Source organism: Oncorhynchus clarkii, chromosome 15 (assembly GCF_045791955.1).
Source record: "Oncorhynchus clarkii lewisi isolate Uvic-CL-2024 chromosome 15, UVic_Ocla_1.0, whole genome shotgun sequence".
NCBI classification, from domain to species: domain Eukaryota; kingdom Metazoa; phylum Chordata; class Actinopteri; order Salmoniformes; family Salmonidae; genus Oncorhynchus; species Oncorhynchus clarkii.
The window spans coordinates 28,749,995-28,765,513 of NC_092161.1; the positions used below are offsets into that span (position 1 = coordinate 28,749,995).

Sequence of the window (15,519 nt, forward strand, 5' to 3'; positions counted from 1 at the left end):
AAAAATAAAGAATAACCCTTGAATGAGTAGGTGTGTCCAAACTTTTGATGGTACTGTATATCACCAAAATGTATTGGATGGAAAACTTCAGTACAACCACAGCCGTTGCTTGTAATAATGCACGAGTTTGGATATTGAATTATAAAGCTGTAAACTGAATCACTCTCTAACTGACTTGATTTGTAGCAAAAGAGGACAAATGATGGTCAAGACAAATGCCACCACTAGCCTACATTCACACAACAAATCTAGTCCGCAGTGTTTTGCTGGAAGACCAAGTGAAAGTGCCTTATATCTCACACATACAGGTAACCGCCAAAATAAAGGAAACACCAACATAAAACGTCTTAATAGGGTGTTGGGCCACCACGAGCCAGAACAGCTTCAATGCAGCTTGGCATCGACTCTACAAGTGTCTGGAGCTCTATTGGAGGGATGCGACACTATTCTTCCACAAGAAATTCCATCATTTGGTGTTTTGTTGATGGTGGTGGAAAACGCTGCCTCAGATGCCGCTCCAGAGTCTCCCATAAATGTTCAATTGGGTTGAGATTTGGTGACTGACACGGCCATGCCATATGGTTTACATCGTTTTCATGCTCATGAAACCATTCAGTGACTACTCGTGCCCTGTGGACGGGCGGCATTGTAATCTTATGAGGGCATAGCCATGGTAGCCAAAATAATGGGCAAAAATAATGGCATGATGGGATGTTAATTCCTGAATTAACTCAGGAACCACAACTGTGTGGAAGCACCTGCTTTCAATATACTTTGTATCCCTCATTTAGTGAAGTGTTTCCATTATTTGGGCAGTTACCTGTAGCTACTCCTAGCACTATCCTCACAATGAGTACCACCATTACTTGATTAGTATAGAGGCATTAGTGTTTGAGTTTTAAAATAATCCCAACACATTGCACAGATAATCAAATACCCCTACATACTGTAGATATATATATAGTAAATCCATTATATATATATATATATATATATATATATATATATATATATATATATATATATATATACACCATTGTGACACAGAGTTGTCATAATGTTTCAGCAAATGTACATTACACCAGGGGTGTTGGTAGACACAATGTAAGTAAGTTGATTTATGTCCCTCTAACTGCCCTGAATGCCTCTCATGATCCTACAGCTATTGTATGCAGTAATCATGTGCCTATGAACCAGATTTATACTGTCAGGACTGAGCCGTTGTGCTCTAGGAGGAAGTCCACTGTGTGCAGCTCACCCTGCACTAACATAAATAACATGAGCATATCTACTTCTGCTAAGCTTCCCAGTAAAGCAATAAAATCAAGTAAGCATCCCAAAAGAAAAGTGCTCAAAATAGTCCATGTAAACATATGTAGCTTAAGAAACAAGGTTCATGAAATTAATAATTTGCTAGTGACAGATGACATTCATATTCTGATTATCTCGGAAACTCACTCAGATAATACATTTGAAGATACAGCGATAGCAATACAAGGTTATAACATTTACAGAAAATAAAGAAATGCCAAATGTGGAAGTGTTGCTAATTATATTCAGAACCACATTTCTGTAAAGATTAGAGAGGATCTCATGCTAAATACTATGAAAGTAATATGGCTACAGGTTTATTTGCCTCACCTAAAGTCCATTCTGGTGGGAAGCTGCTATAGATCACCTAGTGCTAACATCTGGATACCATGTGAAATGCTTGATAATGTATGTGATATCAACAGAGAGGTATATTTTCTGGGTGATTTAAATATTGACTGGCTGTCATCAAGCTGCCCACTCAAGAAAAAGCTTCAAACTGTTATCTGTCAATTAACCAGGGTAGTTACAAACAGCACAGGAATGAAATCATCAACATATATTGATCACATCTTTACTAATGCAGCAGAAATTAGCTTGAAATCAGTATCCAGATCCATCAGATGTAGTGATCACAATATAGTAGCCATATCTAGGAAAACCAAAGTTCCAAAAGCTGGGCCTAATATAGTGTATAAGGAGGTCGGTCGTACAATACGTTTTGTAGTGATTCCTATATTGCTGATGTAAAGAATATTTGTTGGTCCGTGGTGTGTAATGAGGAGCAAACAGACATTGCACTTGACAAATTTGTGAAATTGTTTATTCCAGTTACTAATAAGCATGCACCTAATAAGAAAATGACTGTAAAAACTGTTAAATCCCTGTGGATTGATAAATAATTGGAAAATTGTATGGTTGAGAGGGATGAAGCAAAATGAATGGCAAATAAGTCTGGCTGCACAAACGATTGGCAAACGTATTGCAAGTTGAGAAATCATGTTACTAATGTGACTAAATTGAATAAAAATAAGAAACTACACTATGAAACAAAGATAAATTACATAAAGAATAATAGTAAAAAGCTTTGGTGCACCTTAAATGACATTTTGGGGAAAAAGGCAAACTCAGCTCCATCATTCATTGAATCAGATGGCTCATTCATCACAAATCCAACTGATATTGCCAACTACTTTAATTATTTTGTAATTGGCAAGATAAGTAAACTTAAGCATGACATGCCAGCAACAAACGCTGACACTACACATTCAAGTACAGTGCCTTGCAAAAGTATTCATCCCTTTGGCATTTTTCCTATTTTGTTGCATTACAACCTGTAATTGAAATCATGTAATCATGTAACGGACATACAGAAAATAGTCCAAATTGGTGAAGTGAAATGAAAAAAATGACTTGTTTCAACAAACTAAAAAAAAAAAAAAAACGGAAAAGTGGTGCGTGCATATGTATTCACCCCCTTTGCTATGAAGCCCCTAAATAAGATCTGGTGCAACCAATTACCTTCAGAAGTCACATAGTTAGATAGATAAAGTCCAGCTGTGTGTAATCTGAGTGTCACATAATCTCAGTATACATACACCTGTTCTGAAAGGCCCCAGAGTCTGCAACACCACTAAGCAAGGGGCACCACTAAGCAAGCGGCACCATGAAGACCAAGGAGCTCCGCAAACAGGTTAGGGACAAAGTTGTGGAGAAGTACAGATCAGGGATGGGTTATAAAAAAATATCAGAAACTTTGAACATCCCATGGAGCACCATTAAATACATTATTTTAAAAAATGGACAGAATTTGGCACCGTAACAAACCTGCTAAGAGAGGGCCGCCCACCAAAACTCACGGACCAGGCAAGGAGGGCATTAATCAGAGGCAACAAAGAGACCAAGGATAACCCTGAAGGTGCTGCAAAGCTCCACAGCGGAGATTGGAGTATCTGTCCATAGGACCACTTTAAGCCGTACACGCCACAGAGCTGGGCTTTACGGAAGAGTGGCCAGAAAAAAAGCCTTTGCTTAAAGAAAAAATAAGCAAACACATTTGGTGTTCGCCAAAAGACATGTGGGAGACTCCCCAAACATATGGAAGAAGGTACTCTGGTCAGATGAGACTAAAATGTAGCTTTTTGACCATCAGGGAAAAGGCTATGTCTGGCGCAAACCAAACACCTCTCATCACCCCGAGAACAGTGAAGCATGGTGGTGACAGCATCATGCTGTGGGGATGTTTTCATTCGGCAGGGACTGGGAAACTGATCAGAATTGAAGGAATGATGGATGGAGCTAAATACAGGGAAATTCTTGAGGGAAACCTGTTTCAGTCTTCCATAGACTTGAGACTGGGACGGAGGTTCACCTTCCAGCAGGACAATGACCCTAAGCATACTGCTAAAGCAACACTCAAGTGGTTTAAGGGCAAACATCTAAATGTCTTGGAATGGCCTAGTCAAAGCCCAAACCTCAATCTAATTGAGAATCTGTGGAATACACTTAAAGATGGCTGTACACCAGCGGAACCCATCCAACTTGAAGGAGCTGGAGCAGTTTTGCCTTGAAAAATGTCAACACTCCCAGTGGCTAGATGTGCCAAGCTTGTAGAGACATGCCCCAACAGACTTGCAGCTGTAATTGCTGCAAAAGGTGGCTCTACAAAGTAATGACTTGGGGGGGGGGGGGTGAATAGTTATGCATGCTCAAATTCTGTTTTTTTGTCTTATTTCGCTATAAAACATATTTTGCATCTTCAAAGTGGTAGGCATGTTGTGTAAATCAAATGATACAAACCCTCCAAAAATCTATTTTAATTCCAGATTGTAAGGCAAAAAAATAGGAAAAATGCCAAGGGGGGTGAATACTTTCGCAAGCCACTGTATGTCTGACCAAATTATGAAAGACAAGCATTGTAATTTTGAATTCCGTAAAGTGACAACTTGGATGGACAATTGCTGAGGATAATAGCGGACGATATTGCCACTCCTATTTGCCATATTTTCAATTTAAGCCTACTAGAAAGTGTTCATCCTCAGGCTTGGAGAGAAGCAAATGTCGTTCTGATTCCTAAGAATAGTAAAGCTCCCTTTTACTGCCTCAAATAGCCTGACAATCAGCCTGTTACCAACCCTAACTAAACTTTTGGAAAAAATTGTGTTTGACCATATACAATGGTATTTTACAGTAAACACATTGAAATCAAACGTTCAGCATGCTTATAGGGAAGGACATTCAACAAGCACAGCACTTACACAAATGACTGATGGTTGGCTGAGAGAAATTGATGATAAAAAGATTCTGTGGACTGTTTTGTAAGACTTCAGTGCGGCTTTTGACATGATCGATCATAGTCTGCTGCTGGAAAAACGTATGTGCTATGGCTTTACACCCCCTGCTATATTGTGGATATAGAGTTACCTGTCTAACAGAATACAGAGGGTGTTTTTTAATGGAAGCCTCTCCAACATAATCCAGGAAGAATCAGGAAATCCCCAGGGCAGCTGTCTAGGCCCATTACTTTTTTCAATCTTTACTAATGACATGCCACTGGCTTTGAGTAAAGCCATTGTGTCTATGTATGCGGATGACTCAACACTATACATGTCAGCTACTACAGGGACTGAAATGACTGCAACTCTAAAAGCATTGTATTTGGGACAAATCATTCACTCAACCTCAACTAAATATTGTATGAAATAATGGGGAAATTGAGCATGTTGAGGTGACTAACCTGCTTGGCGTAACCCTGGATTGTAAACTGTCATTGTCAAAACATATTGACGGGGAGAAGTCTTTCCATAATAAAGCGCTGCTCTACTTTCTTAACAGCACTATTAACAAAGCAGGTCCTACAGGCCCTAGTTTTGTCGCACCTTGACTACTGTTCAGTCGTGTCGTCAGGTGCCACAAAAAGGGACTTAGGAAAATTGCAATTGGCTCAGTAGCTAAGACAGGGAGAGGTCTGTCCATAATAAAGCGCTGCTCTACTTTCTTAACAGCACTATTAACAAAGCAGGTCCTACAGGCCCTAGTTTTGTCGCACCTTGACTACTGTTCAGTTGTGTGGTCAGGTGCCACAAAAAGGGACTTAGGAAAATTGCAATTGGCTCAGAACAGGGCAGCACGGCTGGCCCTGGGATGTACATAGGGAGCTAATATTAATAATGTGAAAGTCAATCTCTCCTGGCTCAAAGTAGAAGAGCGATTGACTTCATCACTACTTGTATTTGAGAAGTATTGACATGTTGAATTCACCGAGCTGTCTTTTTGAACTACTGGCGCACAGCTCGGACAACCAGGCATACCCCACAAGACATGCCAGCAGAGGTCTCTTCACAGTCCCCAAGTCCAGAACAGACTATGGTACTAGATAGAGCCATGACTACATGGAACTCTACTCCACATCAGGTAACTGTTGCAAGCAGTAAAATTAGACCTAAAAAAAAGAGATACAAATATGCCTTATGGAACAGCGGGGACTATGGAGCAACACAAACATAGGCACAGACACATGCATACACACACGATAACATAAGCACTATACACACATGTACAAAATAGATTTTGTACTGTAGATATGTGGCAGTGGTGGAGTAGGGGCCTGAGGGCACACAGTGTGTTGTGAAATCTATGAATACATTTTTATGTTTTTAAAATTGTATAAACTGCCTTAATTTGGCTGGACCCCAGATCTATAATAAATCATAATAATAGAGAGGAGTTTGAGTCTCTGTTCCAAACATTTTCATAAGACTCACTGCATCCATGCAGAAGGCTTCTGAAGCCAGAATGCTATAGTGCATTCCACACGTCACTGTCTCTGCAAACACCACTGAGCCACAGGCAAGGGAAAGTCTTGCATAGAGGCCTAACGAACTACCACCCCCTCACATCACTATCACTAAACCAACACAATCCTAACAGGATTAAGAGGCCAACCTGCAAATATAAAATATAGGTTGTATCGTGTTCTAGTATATTGGCTTATGTTGTTTCAAAAATATAAAGTTATTTTTTTTGGCCTACCACTACTGCTGAGAAATACTGTATACCACCAACCATAAAGAACTGGATCATAAACTTGAGATAATTCCCAGAGCAGTGGGTTCAATTACTTACTGACCCATAGTGGTCCCACTTTATATTAAGTTCCCAAAAACCACAGGCAGTTTAGGTACAGTGAAATAACAATTGTTACACAGTACGTATTACTTAAAACTGTCATATGTTTGTGGTATACATAATCCCAAGCATTTGTAAATGGAGATAACTGAATATTCTAATATAAAACACTAACTACATAGTGAGGGGATGTGAAAACACAACTCATTTTGGTTTGTTTACAAATCAAATGAATATTAAAAAGTGTAATAGTTGTGTATTGTATAATTACACAACCTACGAACATGGCAGTAAGTAGCCTACAACCTTGGTTTTACACTGTAATTATAATGTACCATTTATGTAGCTACAATGTAAATAGGTTTTAGGACACTGGATGTAACGTGGGAATTGTATTCATACAACACAACAAATAAAGGCCATGTCAATTTCGTCTAACCTATTTTGTAGCCATAGGGCATAGGTAGAAGAGAGCAGTGGAGTGAGAGTCATTTCACACTTTTGTTGTTCTACATGCGGCAAACAGAGAAGGGGAGTGAGTGCTGTCTGTCGGTCTACTCTCTGGTCCGATACAGTGTGCATCTCCCTTATTGCTGCTTTAATTAAGTGTCTATTTCTTAGACCAGTCAAGGTTAACAAGCCAGCCGTGTCTGCAACGGCTGAAAACGGGGCGGGGTGTAGGTTCAGGGGAGGGGTGAGGTGCAGGCTACAACTATTGTATAGCCTTGTATAATTAAGTATGGGATGCACTGATGCAAACAGTTTACATGCGGTAGGATTGTCAATCTCCACGTTTAAATAAAAATACATAGATCGCAATTTTCAAGGAATACACAAAGAAATCAAAGGGTAGCTTCAACAATTCCTCAAAAGATTTTCAGATACACAAACTAGACCCAGTCGAGAAACTCCCGTGCGCACTAATCCGGCTGGCAATGCGCCTTCTGATTCCGTGGGCTGGGGAGCGCAGAATGGAGCTCTATAATGGTGGAAAACATTTTTCTCTCACTATGCAGGGGTGAAGCACTGAGCACATACTATAAAAGAAAACGAATGTCAAGACAATATAAAACCGTGTGCTGCGGGCACAACTCTTACCTTTCTCTCCATTTCTCAGATCCAGTCCGAGCACTCAAGGCAAACTGTAATGTTTCTAAAGATCTGTCCGATGTTCACTCGTGAACTTGCTCACGGCTTCCAGTAGCGACTCTCGTTCACTCTCTTATTAGGTAGACTGGTACATCGGCGACTGTAGACACAGGGGACGCAGTCTCGGGGATGGAGCCGGGTCTGGTGATTCTTAGTTCGGTTCAAGAAGCGCAGGCGCGGGCTCTGCTGGAGACGGGATACAAGGACTAGCAGGGGAGTGTCATCAAATTACCAATTCTACCGTTGAAATACACTGTCTGCCCACCAATATTTCACAAGGGATGTAAAAACCGTTAGGGAATAGTCTTCTATATGGTCCATGGTTGGGTTGCAACCTGGTCTCATACCGTTTCATATTATTCTGTACGTATTGCTGAAAGACTCCATTTAGTATATGTTACATAAGACAGATGCTTACTTAAGCAAAAACTAAAGTAGGGTGGTTGCTCGGAGTAGATGATTGCTAACGCGAACGTCTACCAACCTAAAGGTTGCGAGCTCAAATCTCATCATGGACAACTTTAGCATTTCAGCAACTTTCCAACTACTTAATACCTGTTAGCTCCTTTGCATGTTAGCTAACCCTCCCCCTTTAACCTAATTCCTAAACTTAATTTCTACCCTAGCTAACGTTAGCCACCTAGCTAGAATTCCTAACATATACTTTTGCAAAATCGTAACATACATTGTGCAATTTCGTAGCATAATGTACGTTTTGCAAACACATAAAATATTGTATATTTGCAACATAATGCGAATGGTAATTCCTTATAGATCATAGAAAATGGGTGATGGCATCCACAATTTAATACACACAATACAAAACATATACTAATGGACTATATTGAATTTACATACAGAATAACACAAAATGCTCTGAGACCAGGTTGATGAAAAAGGCACAAAGGATAAGGATGACTGCAGCCGTTTTTTGAAAGATGCAGGGCTGTTTAAATCCTGCCCCTTCAATCACCTGGGCATCATTATGTAATAGTTCATATACTGCTAGTTAAATGCAGTCCAGTTGATGTCCAAAAGTACCAACACATAATATACTTTAAAGACAGTATCCTAAGATTATAGCATATAATAAACCTTCAATCTCAAAATACCTCAATGTAGTAGTATATTGTATAGTATCTGTAACAATGTTCGAGCAGGTTCTCTGCAATATATCAATCAGCAAGTAAAGTATCAACAAACCCATTGAAAAATTGCTTTATTGAAATAAGGTGTATGGTACGTCCCCTCGTAGAATACAACATACTGGTAGTCCTGCATTGAGAACAAGTGAAAATTGCTACCTATAAAAACACAATCAATTATTATTTTCAAAGTCTGGAGTACGCATTTGCGGGAAGAAAGCACTAATGCCACCGAACAATGTTCATGGCACCGTTTCAAACGTAACACTTTTTATATGGTTACAAATCCCAAATACTTATGTAGTGACACGTGTTGGCCTTCAAGAGAAAAATAACCTAAATGAGGGAGGGGAAATAGCATCACAGATTTCCAAAAATCACATCATGCGGCTTGCTTCTTTTGTGCCTTCATTAATCCTGGACATCGAAGTAGTCAATCACCGGCTCTTCTTTGACCGCCTTGGACCAGCTGCTCACACTGTCAGCCCTGATGTCAAAAACAATAAATACAGTTAACTAGCTAGTTACAAGTCATTGGGACATTATGAGAGGACACAAACTAAGAACCATTTGTGTGTGTTTGTGGCGTGACTATATGGGATGTTTTGTGAGTGCAAAGACCCAGGCTTACTTGCTGCTTTGTTTGATATGGGCAATGGGTGGAGGAGCCCTCGGGACCCCAGTGTCTCTCTCCATCAGGGAGGTCAGGGTTGAGTTAGGACAGGCAGACTTCCCCCTGCACACAGCAAGAAGCACAAAGACGTAGCACATCCTCAGAATGACTTCACATCTTTTGGTCAGTTGTTCACAATACACGTCTATTCATACAAAATATAACCAGCTGATACAGTTGCACAGACAGTAATACATAGTCTTTTTCAAGTTATAACATAAATGTGTCTACTTTGAGATAGTCAGAGTGTAACTTGCCTCACTAAAGAAACGTTTCCCTGTTGAGGTGTTTACCTGATGGCGGTGATGACTACGTTGCGTTTGGGCTCGCTGTCGTAGCTCACACTCTCCACGTTGTAGGCCTCGGCCAGCTCGTGGACTAGCTTCCTGTGCTCCCGGTTCATTGGGGGGAAGCAGTGGCTCCTTTTGGACTGTTTACCCTGCAAACGGGTTCCACACAGTCACTCAGACTTCATGTTTCCACTATGAAAGATTGTTCAGAGTTACCCATTTAAGGTTTAAATAAAAACATTTGCATTTCCACTCAGTTCATGACATTTTGTCCTAAACATTGCAAGCTAACGGAGCCATTTCACTTGACGTTACTCCGACTAAATTAGTATTTTTCAAATGTTTTCAGAACCAAAAGGGATAACTGACGACAAATAGAATCCATTGCGGACATTATCAATACCCATCATAATAACCAAGGACATTCAAATGTGTTTCAAGCCTTTCTAGCACTCAAACTAAGTGGACCAGAAGCTTTTAGCCAAATTCAGTCTCAATGCAAATTGAACGTCCTCTGGTAAGCTGGAAGTGGTTTAGGGAAACGCAGTCATGTATAGGAAAATGCTGGCCCTGCATTAAGTGTTCCAATTTTGCCCCATTACATCTAATTGCTCAAAGGTAATGCTCTTAATACATTGTTCTCTTGTTAAAGAGGTGGGTGACATTTCACTTGGGAAATAGGCGTCTTTATTCCTATACCTGTACTTCTCGAAGGTCAAATCAATTCTTATTTGTCACATGCACCAAATGCAACAGTTGTAGCAACCATGAAATTCAGTTCTAAGAAAGAGTTAAAAAAATATTTACAAAATTAACTAAAAGTTAAAAAATGAACACAAAATAACAATAACGAGGCTATATACAGGGGGGTACCGGTACAGAGTCAATGTGTAGGGGTACATGTTAGTCGAGGTAATATGTACATGTAGGTAGGGGTAAAGTGACTATGTTTAGATAATAAACAGCAAGTAGCAGCATTGTAAAAATAAAATAAAAAAAGGGGGGGGGGGGAGTGGGTCAATGCATATAGTCCAGGTAGCCATTTGATTAATTGTTCAGCAGTTTTATTGCTTGGGGGTAGAAGAAGTTAAGGAGCCTTTTGGACCTAGACTTGGCTCTCCGGTACTGCTTGCCGTGCGGTAGCAGAGACAACAGTCTATGACTTGGGTGGCTGGAGTTTCTGACAATTTTTTGGGCATTCCTCTGACACCACCTAGTATATAGGTCCTGGATGGCAGGAAACTTGGCCCCAGTGATGTACTGGGCCATATGCACTACCCTCTGTATTGTTTTACAGTCAGATGCCAAGCAGTTGCCATATCAGGCGGTGATACAACTGGTCAGGATGCTCTTGATGGTGCAGCTGTAGAAGTTTTTGAGGATCTGTGTAATTCTGTGTGAAAATCACCCTATTCCCTATTTAGTGCACTACTTTTAACCAGGCCACATAGGGTTCTGGTCAAATGTAGTGCACTATTATCGGAAATAGGGTCCCAAATCATGTCTATTGGTCCCTTACCTTGCTGGTCAGCTCAACCAGATTCTTGATCTCCTCTTCTATCTCGCTGACAAACTTAAAATCTTTTCTAAAATGTGAAAAATACAGAAATGATGTGATCATGGTAAATATTATCCATCAATGAAAATGTGAAAACATCTCTCAAAAAGGACACCGGTCGTGGCTCGAGGTACATAGGCGCCATAATTTCACCTTCAATTGGGGAAATATAAGCACCACAACAACATGCACACGGACACTAGAGTATTTGAAAACGCTGTCATTGTGGTGAACTTTGACCTTGGCATGCAGTGAAAATACTCTATGTCTTGGTACACCACCTGGCATCAACTCTGAGGCTGTCACTGTACGTTGAGGAGGAGGAGCGCATATTGAAGGGGTCCACTGACGGGTCAATCTGCAGGGCCTCAGCCAATCGCCTGTCAGGACAGACACACACAGGCAGACAAAAGGTCCAGAGATCGAAAGACAGGAGAAGGCTCTCAAGTTGACAGCACATTGGAGGAAACAAATCAAGTTGACAGCCAAAAGCTGTGCATTTTAAAATGTCACGAGAGCTACAAATAGTAACTGTGTGCGTGTGGAGTAGCAATGTAACAACTGACCTGTTCCTTTCCAGTGCAGCACACCCCTCATCACACTCCAACCTGAGCCAGAACACGCATTCAAATAAGCAATATATGGCACGCTCATATTTAGTACAACGTGATTTACTGGAAGTGTTTTATGCTGTAAGTTTGGAATCAGGTTTGGTCCCATCTTACTTGGTGTGTTTCATCTCCTTCTTAGTGATAAGACCCATGTCTACAGAGTCACCCAGCTGCATGTCAGACAGCTTACTGGCCATGGCAATGGCTGCATACCTACAGAACAGGGACACACATCTAGTTACGACACATGCGGTCAAGTTCTGAAAAGATCGTGAGGGAATAAGCGCAAACTGGTTTAGAGCACGCGTTCAGATAGATCTAGAAACCATTGATTCTACTGTAGAAGAACCCACGCACACCAACCTCTGATGGGCACTGGCTGCTTCCGTGCACACCACAGTTTCCTTTCTCCGACCGCAGTCGCACTGTAGCGCCACCTGTGGGATAGAGGTGGAAACTGACAAAAGCTGGCCACAAGAAGACTTCTGCTGCAGTCCAACAATGCTGCCTGCGTTCCATCTCCGTGTCTGCTCCATGTGCCCAGTATTTGAAGAGTTACGGTCTTTGTTTACTGTCACAATGTCACCCTAGATGTAGTGCAGTCTCTAAGGCACAGGGTTAACACATATTTCATTTAGCCTTGATTTAAAAATCACTCGAGTCACTTGGGTGAACATCTCGTTTTTTTGTACCTTGGCAGTGCAGGTGCTGCCCGGGCAGCTGGTGCCCTTGTGGCAAGGGGCGTTGCAGGGGTGGCCACAGTTGGGCCGGGGCAGCAGGCAGGGCTGGCGGCAGACGCCCTCGGCCAGACACTCGGCCCGGTGACAGATGCGGCGGCAGCGGTGGAGATCACACAGCAGAACCTTGTTGCAGGCCAGGCCACAGGAGATGTCCTGAAGGTGGCACGGGATGTTGCTCCTTCGCTGCGGGGGGGGGAAGAGGGGGCGGCTTTAGTGGACGGGTCGTGACTATGGGCGAGTCCCAAATGGCACCTGATATAGTGCACTACTTTTGACCAGGGCCAGTAGGGAACAGGGTTCCATTTGGGACGCACCGTATGCCTTTAAAAAGAGGCGCAGGTTTGAAGGTTAGGTAGAGGCGGCTAACATCAGCGACGTTACCTCATGCTTTCCCATGCACCACTTCTGAGTGAGGTAGGTACAGGGTGGGCACTTCTCCTCACTGTGGCAGTTGTGGAACACTGAGGACAAAGAAAAAGTATGAGACCATGAGGAATAAACATTTGCAGACGGTTTTGTCAGAGACGGTAAAATAGATGTCAAGATTCCTAAATGTACATATATATATATATATTTCTGCTCTCCAATAAAGCATATTTGAAACTAAGTGAAAAAGCAGTAGTCCCTACTGCAAGGTTTTACCTGGGTGGTCACACTCGTGCCTCCTGGTACACGGGTTCTTACACTCTGGGGGCTTGGTGCCACAGGCGATGGGGGGGAACAGGACACTCACCCCACAGTGGCACGCCAGCTCATCAAAACCTACACACATGAAACAGGCAGAGACTCAGAGGGACGTGGCCTATGAGAACCGACTGTATGTCTGGGGTGAGACTTTGCGAATGAGGCCATGTGATCTCAATGATCGAGCAATAACGTACCGTATCACGCCAACTAAACACATGTTGGATGTTAACAGGATACTACAGTAAGTGTACATTTGACCCTAAGTGGAAGTTAAGAATCGCCCCCAACAGTCCGCTGGTACAGCAAATGGCTTTCTAGGAAGTGCACTAGACTTAAGATAAGATGAGGCACATTTGAACTACAAAGAATCCCAAAGCCCGGGTAAAATGTGTCAATTGACTGACATCTGTGCTGCATCTGCTGGCATGTGAACATCTGTGTTGGCAGTGCCACTGGGACCTCTGATTGGAACTCACTGGTTTGCCAGCAGGGTTGGCAGTTCCCACGGTGACAGAGCTCTTGGCAGCGGTGGAGGCCACAGTTGAGCTTGTAGCCACAGATCAGAGAGCACTTGTGTTCCGCGCCCTAGGGGGAGGGGGGACATACTGTATGTCAGTGTGACAAGTTAGATAGTAGGTAGGGGAGGCAGTGCCTTCGGAAAGTATTCCGACCATTGACTTTCTCCATAATTTGTTACGTTACAGTCTTATTCGAAAATGTATTAAATTGTTCATTTTTCACATCAAACTACACACAATACCTAATAATGACAAAGCAAAAACAGGTTTTTAGAAATGTGTTCATTTATACAAAAAAATAAACTGAAATAGAACATTTACATAAGTATTCAGATTCTTTACTCAGTTCTTTGCTGAAGCACCTTTGGCAGCGATTACAGCATTGAGCCTTCTTAGGTATGACGCAACAAGCTTGGCACATCTGTATTTTGGGAGTTTCTCCCATTCTTCCCTGCAGATCCTCTCAAGCTCTGGCAGGTTGGATGGGAAGCGTTGCTGCACAGCAATTTTCAGGTCTCTCCAGAGATGTTTGATCGGGTTCAAGTCCGGGCTCTGGCTGGGCCACTCATGGACATTCAGAGACTCATCCCGAAGCCACTCCTGTGCTGTCTTGGCTGTGTGCTTAGGGTCGTTGTCCTGTTGGAATGTGAACCTTTCATCCCAGTCTGAGGTCCTGAGCACTCTGGAGCAGATTTTCATCAAGGTCTGTTTATCTTTGCCTCGATTCTGACTAGTCTCCTAGTCTCTGCCGCTGAAAAACATTCCCACAGCATGATGCTACCACCACCATGCTTTACCGTGGGGATGGTGCCAGGTTTCCTCTAGACATGACGCTTGGCATTCAGGCCAGAGTTCAATCTTGGTTTCACCAAACCAGAGAATTTTGTTTCTCATGGTCAGAGAGTCTTTAGGTTCCTTTTAGCAAACTCCAACCGGAATGTCATGTGCCTTTTACTGAGGAGTGACTTCCATCTGGCCACTCTACCATAAAGGCCTGATTGGTGGAGTGCTGCAGAGATGGTTTTCCTTCTAGAAGGTTCTCCCATCTCCACAGAGGAACTCTAGAGCTCTGACAGAGTGACCAACAGGTTCTAGGACACCTCCCCTCCTCCAATTGCTTAGTTTAACCGGACAGCCAGCTCTAGGAAGAGTCTTGGTGATTCCAAACTTCTTCCATTTAAGAATGATGGAGGCCACTGTGTTCTTGAGGACCTTCAATGCTGCAGATATTTTTTGGTGTCCTTCCCCAGAGCTGTGCCTCCACACAATCCTGTCTCAGAGCTCCACGGACAATTCCTTCAACCTCATGCTTGGTTTTTGCTCTGAAATGTACGGTCAACTGTCGGACCTTATATAGACAGGTGTGTGCCTTTCCAAATCATGTCCAATCAATGGAATTTACCACAGGTGGACTATAATCAAGTTGTAGAAACATCAAGGATGATCAATGGAAACAGGATGCACCTGAGCTCAATTTCAAGTCTCATTGCAAAAGGTCTGAATACATATGTAAATAAGGTATCCGTTTTTTTTCTCTTCCTAATACATTTGCAAACATTTCTAAAAACCTGTTTTCGCTTTCTCATTATAGAGAATTGTGCGTAGATTGCTGAGGATTTGTAAAAAAAATTAAGCAATTTTAAAATAAGGCTGTAACGTAACAAAATGTGGAAAAAGTCAAGGGGTCTGAATACTTTCCAAAGGCAATGC

At 42.1% G+C, this 15,519-nt stretch overlaps 2 protein-coding genes across 4 annotated transcripts in view; both read right to left on the reverse strand.

Annotated features, from left to right (window-relative positions):
- Nucleotides 1–7,744, reverse strand: part of LOC139367157 (SWI/SNF-related matrix-associated actin-dependent regulator of chromatin subfamily D member 3) — a 50,381-nt gene extending 42,637 nt beyond the window's left edge. The window contains exon 1 of one of the 2 annotated variants that reach the window (XM_071105276.1): nt 7,537–7,744. In XM_071105276.1, coding sequence (XP_070961377.1) covers nt 7,537–7,548 — 12 coding nt within the window. In that variant the 5' untranslated portion in view covers nt 7,549–7,744. The remainder of the gene's footprint in view (nt 1–7,536) is intronic. The other variant, XM_071105273.1, reaches the window with a different exon arrangement.
- Nucleotides 7,745–8,789: 1,045 nt separating this feature from the next.
- LOC139367158 (transcriptional repressor NF-X1-like) overlaps nt 8,790–15,519 on the reverse strand; it is a 28,606-nt gene continuing 21,876 nt past the window's right edge. Inside the window, exons 14-25 of one of the 2 annotated variants that reach the window (XM_071105277.1) lie at nt 13,768–13,876; nt 13,247–13,366; nt 12,986–13,065; nt 12,557–12,787; nt 12,228–12,301; nt 11,979–12,077; nt 11,820–11,861; nt 11,535–11,633; nt 11,215–11,281; nt 9,699–9,844; nt 9,364–9,468; nt 8,790–9,219 (exon numbers count right to left, since the gene is read on the reverse strand). In XM_071105277.1, coding sequence (XP_070961378.1) covers nt 9,144–9,219; nt 9,364–9,468; nt 9,699–9,844; nt 11,215–11,281; nt 11,535–11,633; nt 11,820–11,861; nt 11,979–12,077; nt 12,228–12,301; nt 12,557–12,787; nt 12,986–13,065; nt 13,247–13,366; nt 13,768–13,876 — 1,248 coding nt within the window. In that variant the 3' untranslated portion in view covers nt 8,790–9,143. Of the gene's footprint in view, nt 9,220–9,363; nt 9,469–9,698; nt 9,888–11,214; nt 11,282–11,534; nt 11,634–11,819; nt 11,862–11,978; nt 12,078–12,227; nt 12,302–12,556; nt 12,788–12,985; nt 13,066–13,246; nt 13,367–13,767; nt 13,877–15,519 lie in introns of those variants that run through there. The other variant, XM_071105278.1, reaches the window with a different exon arrangement.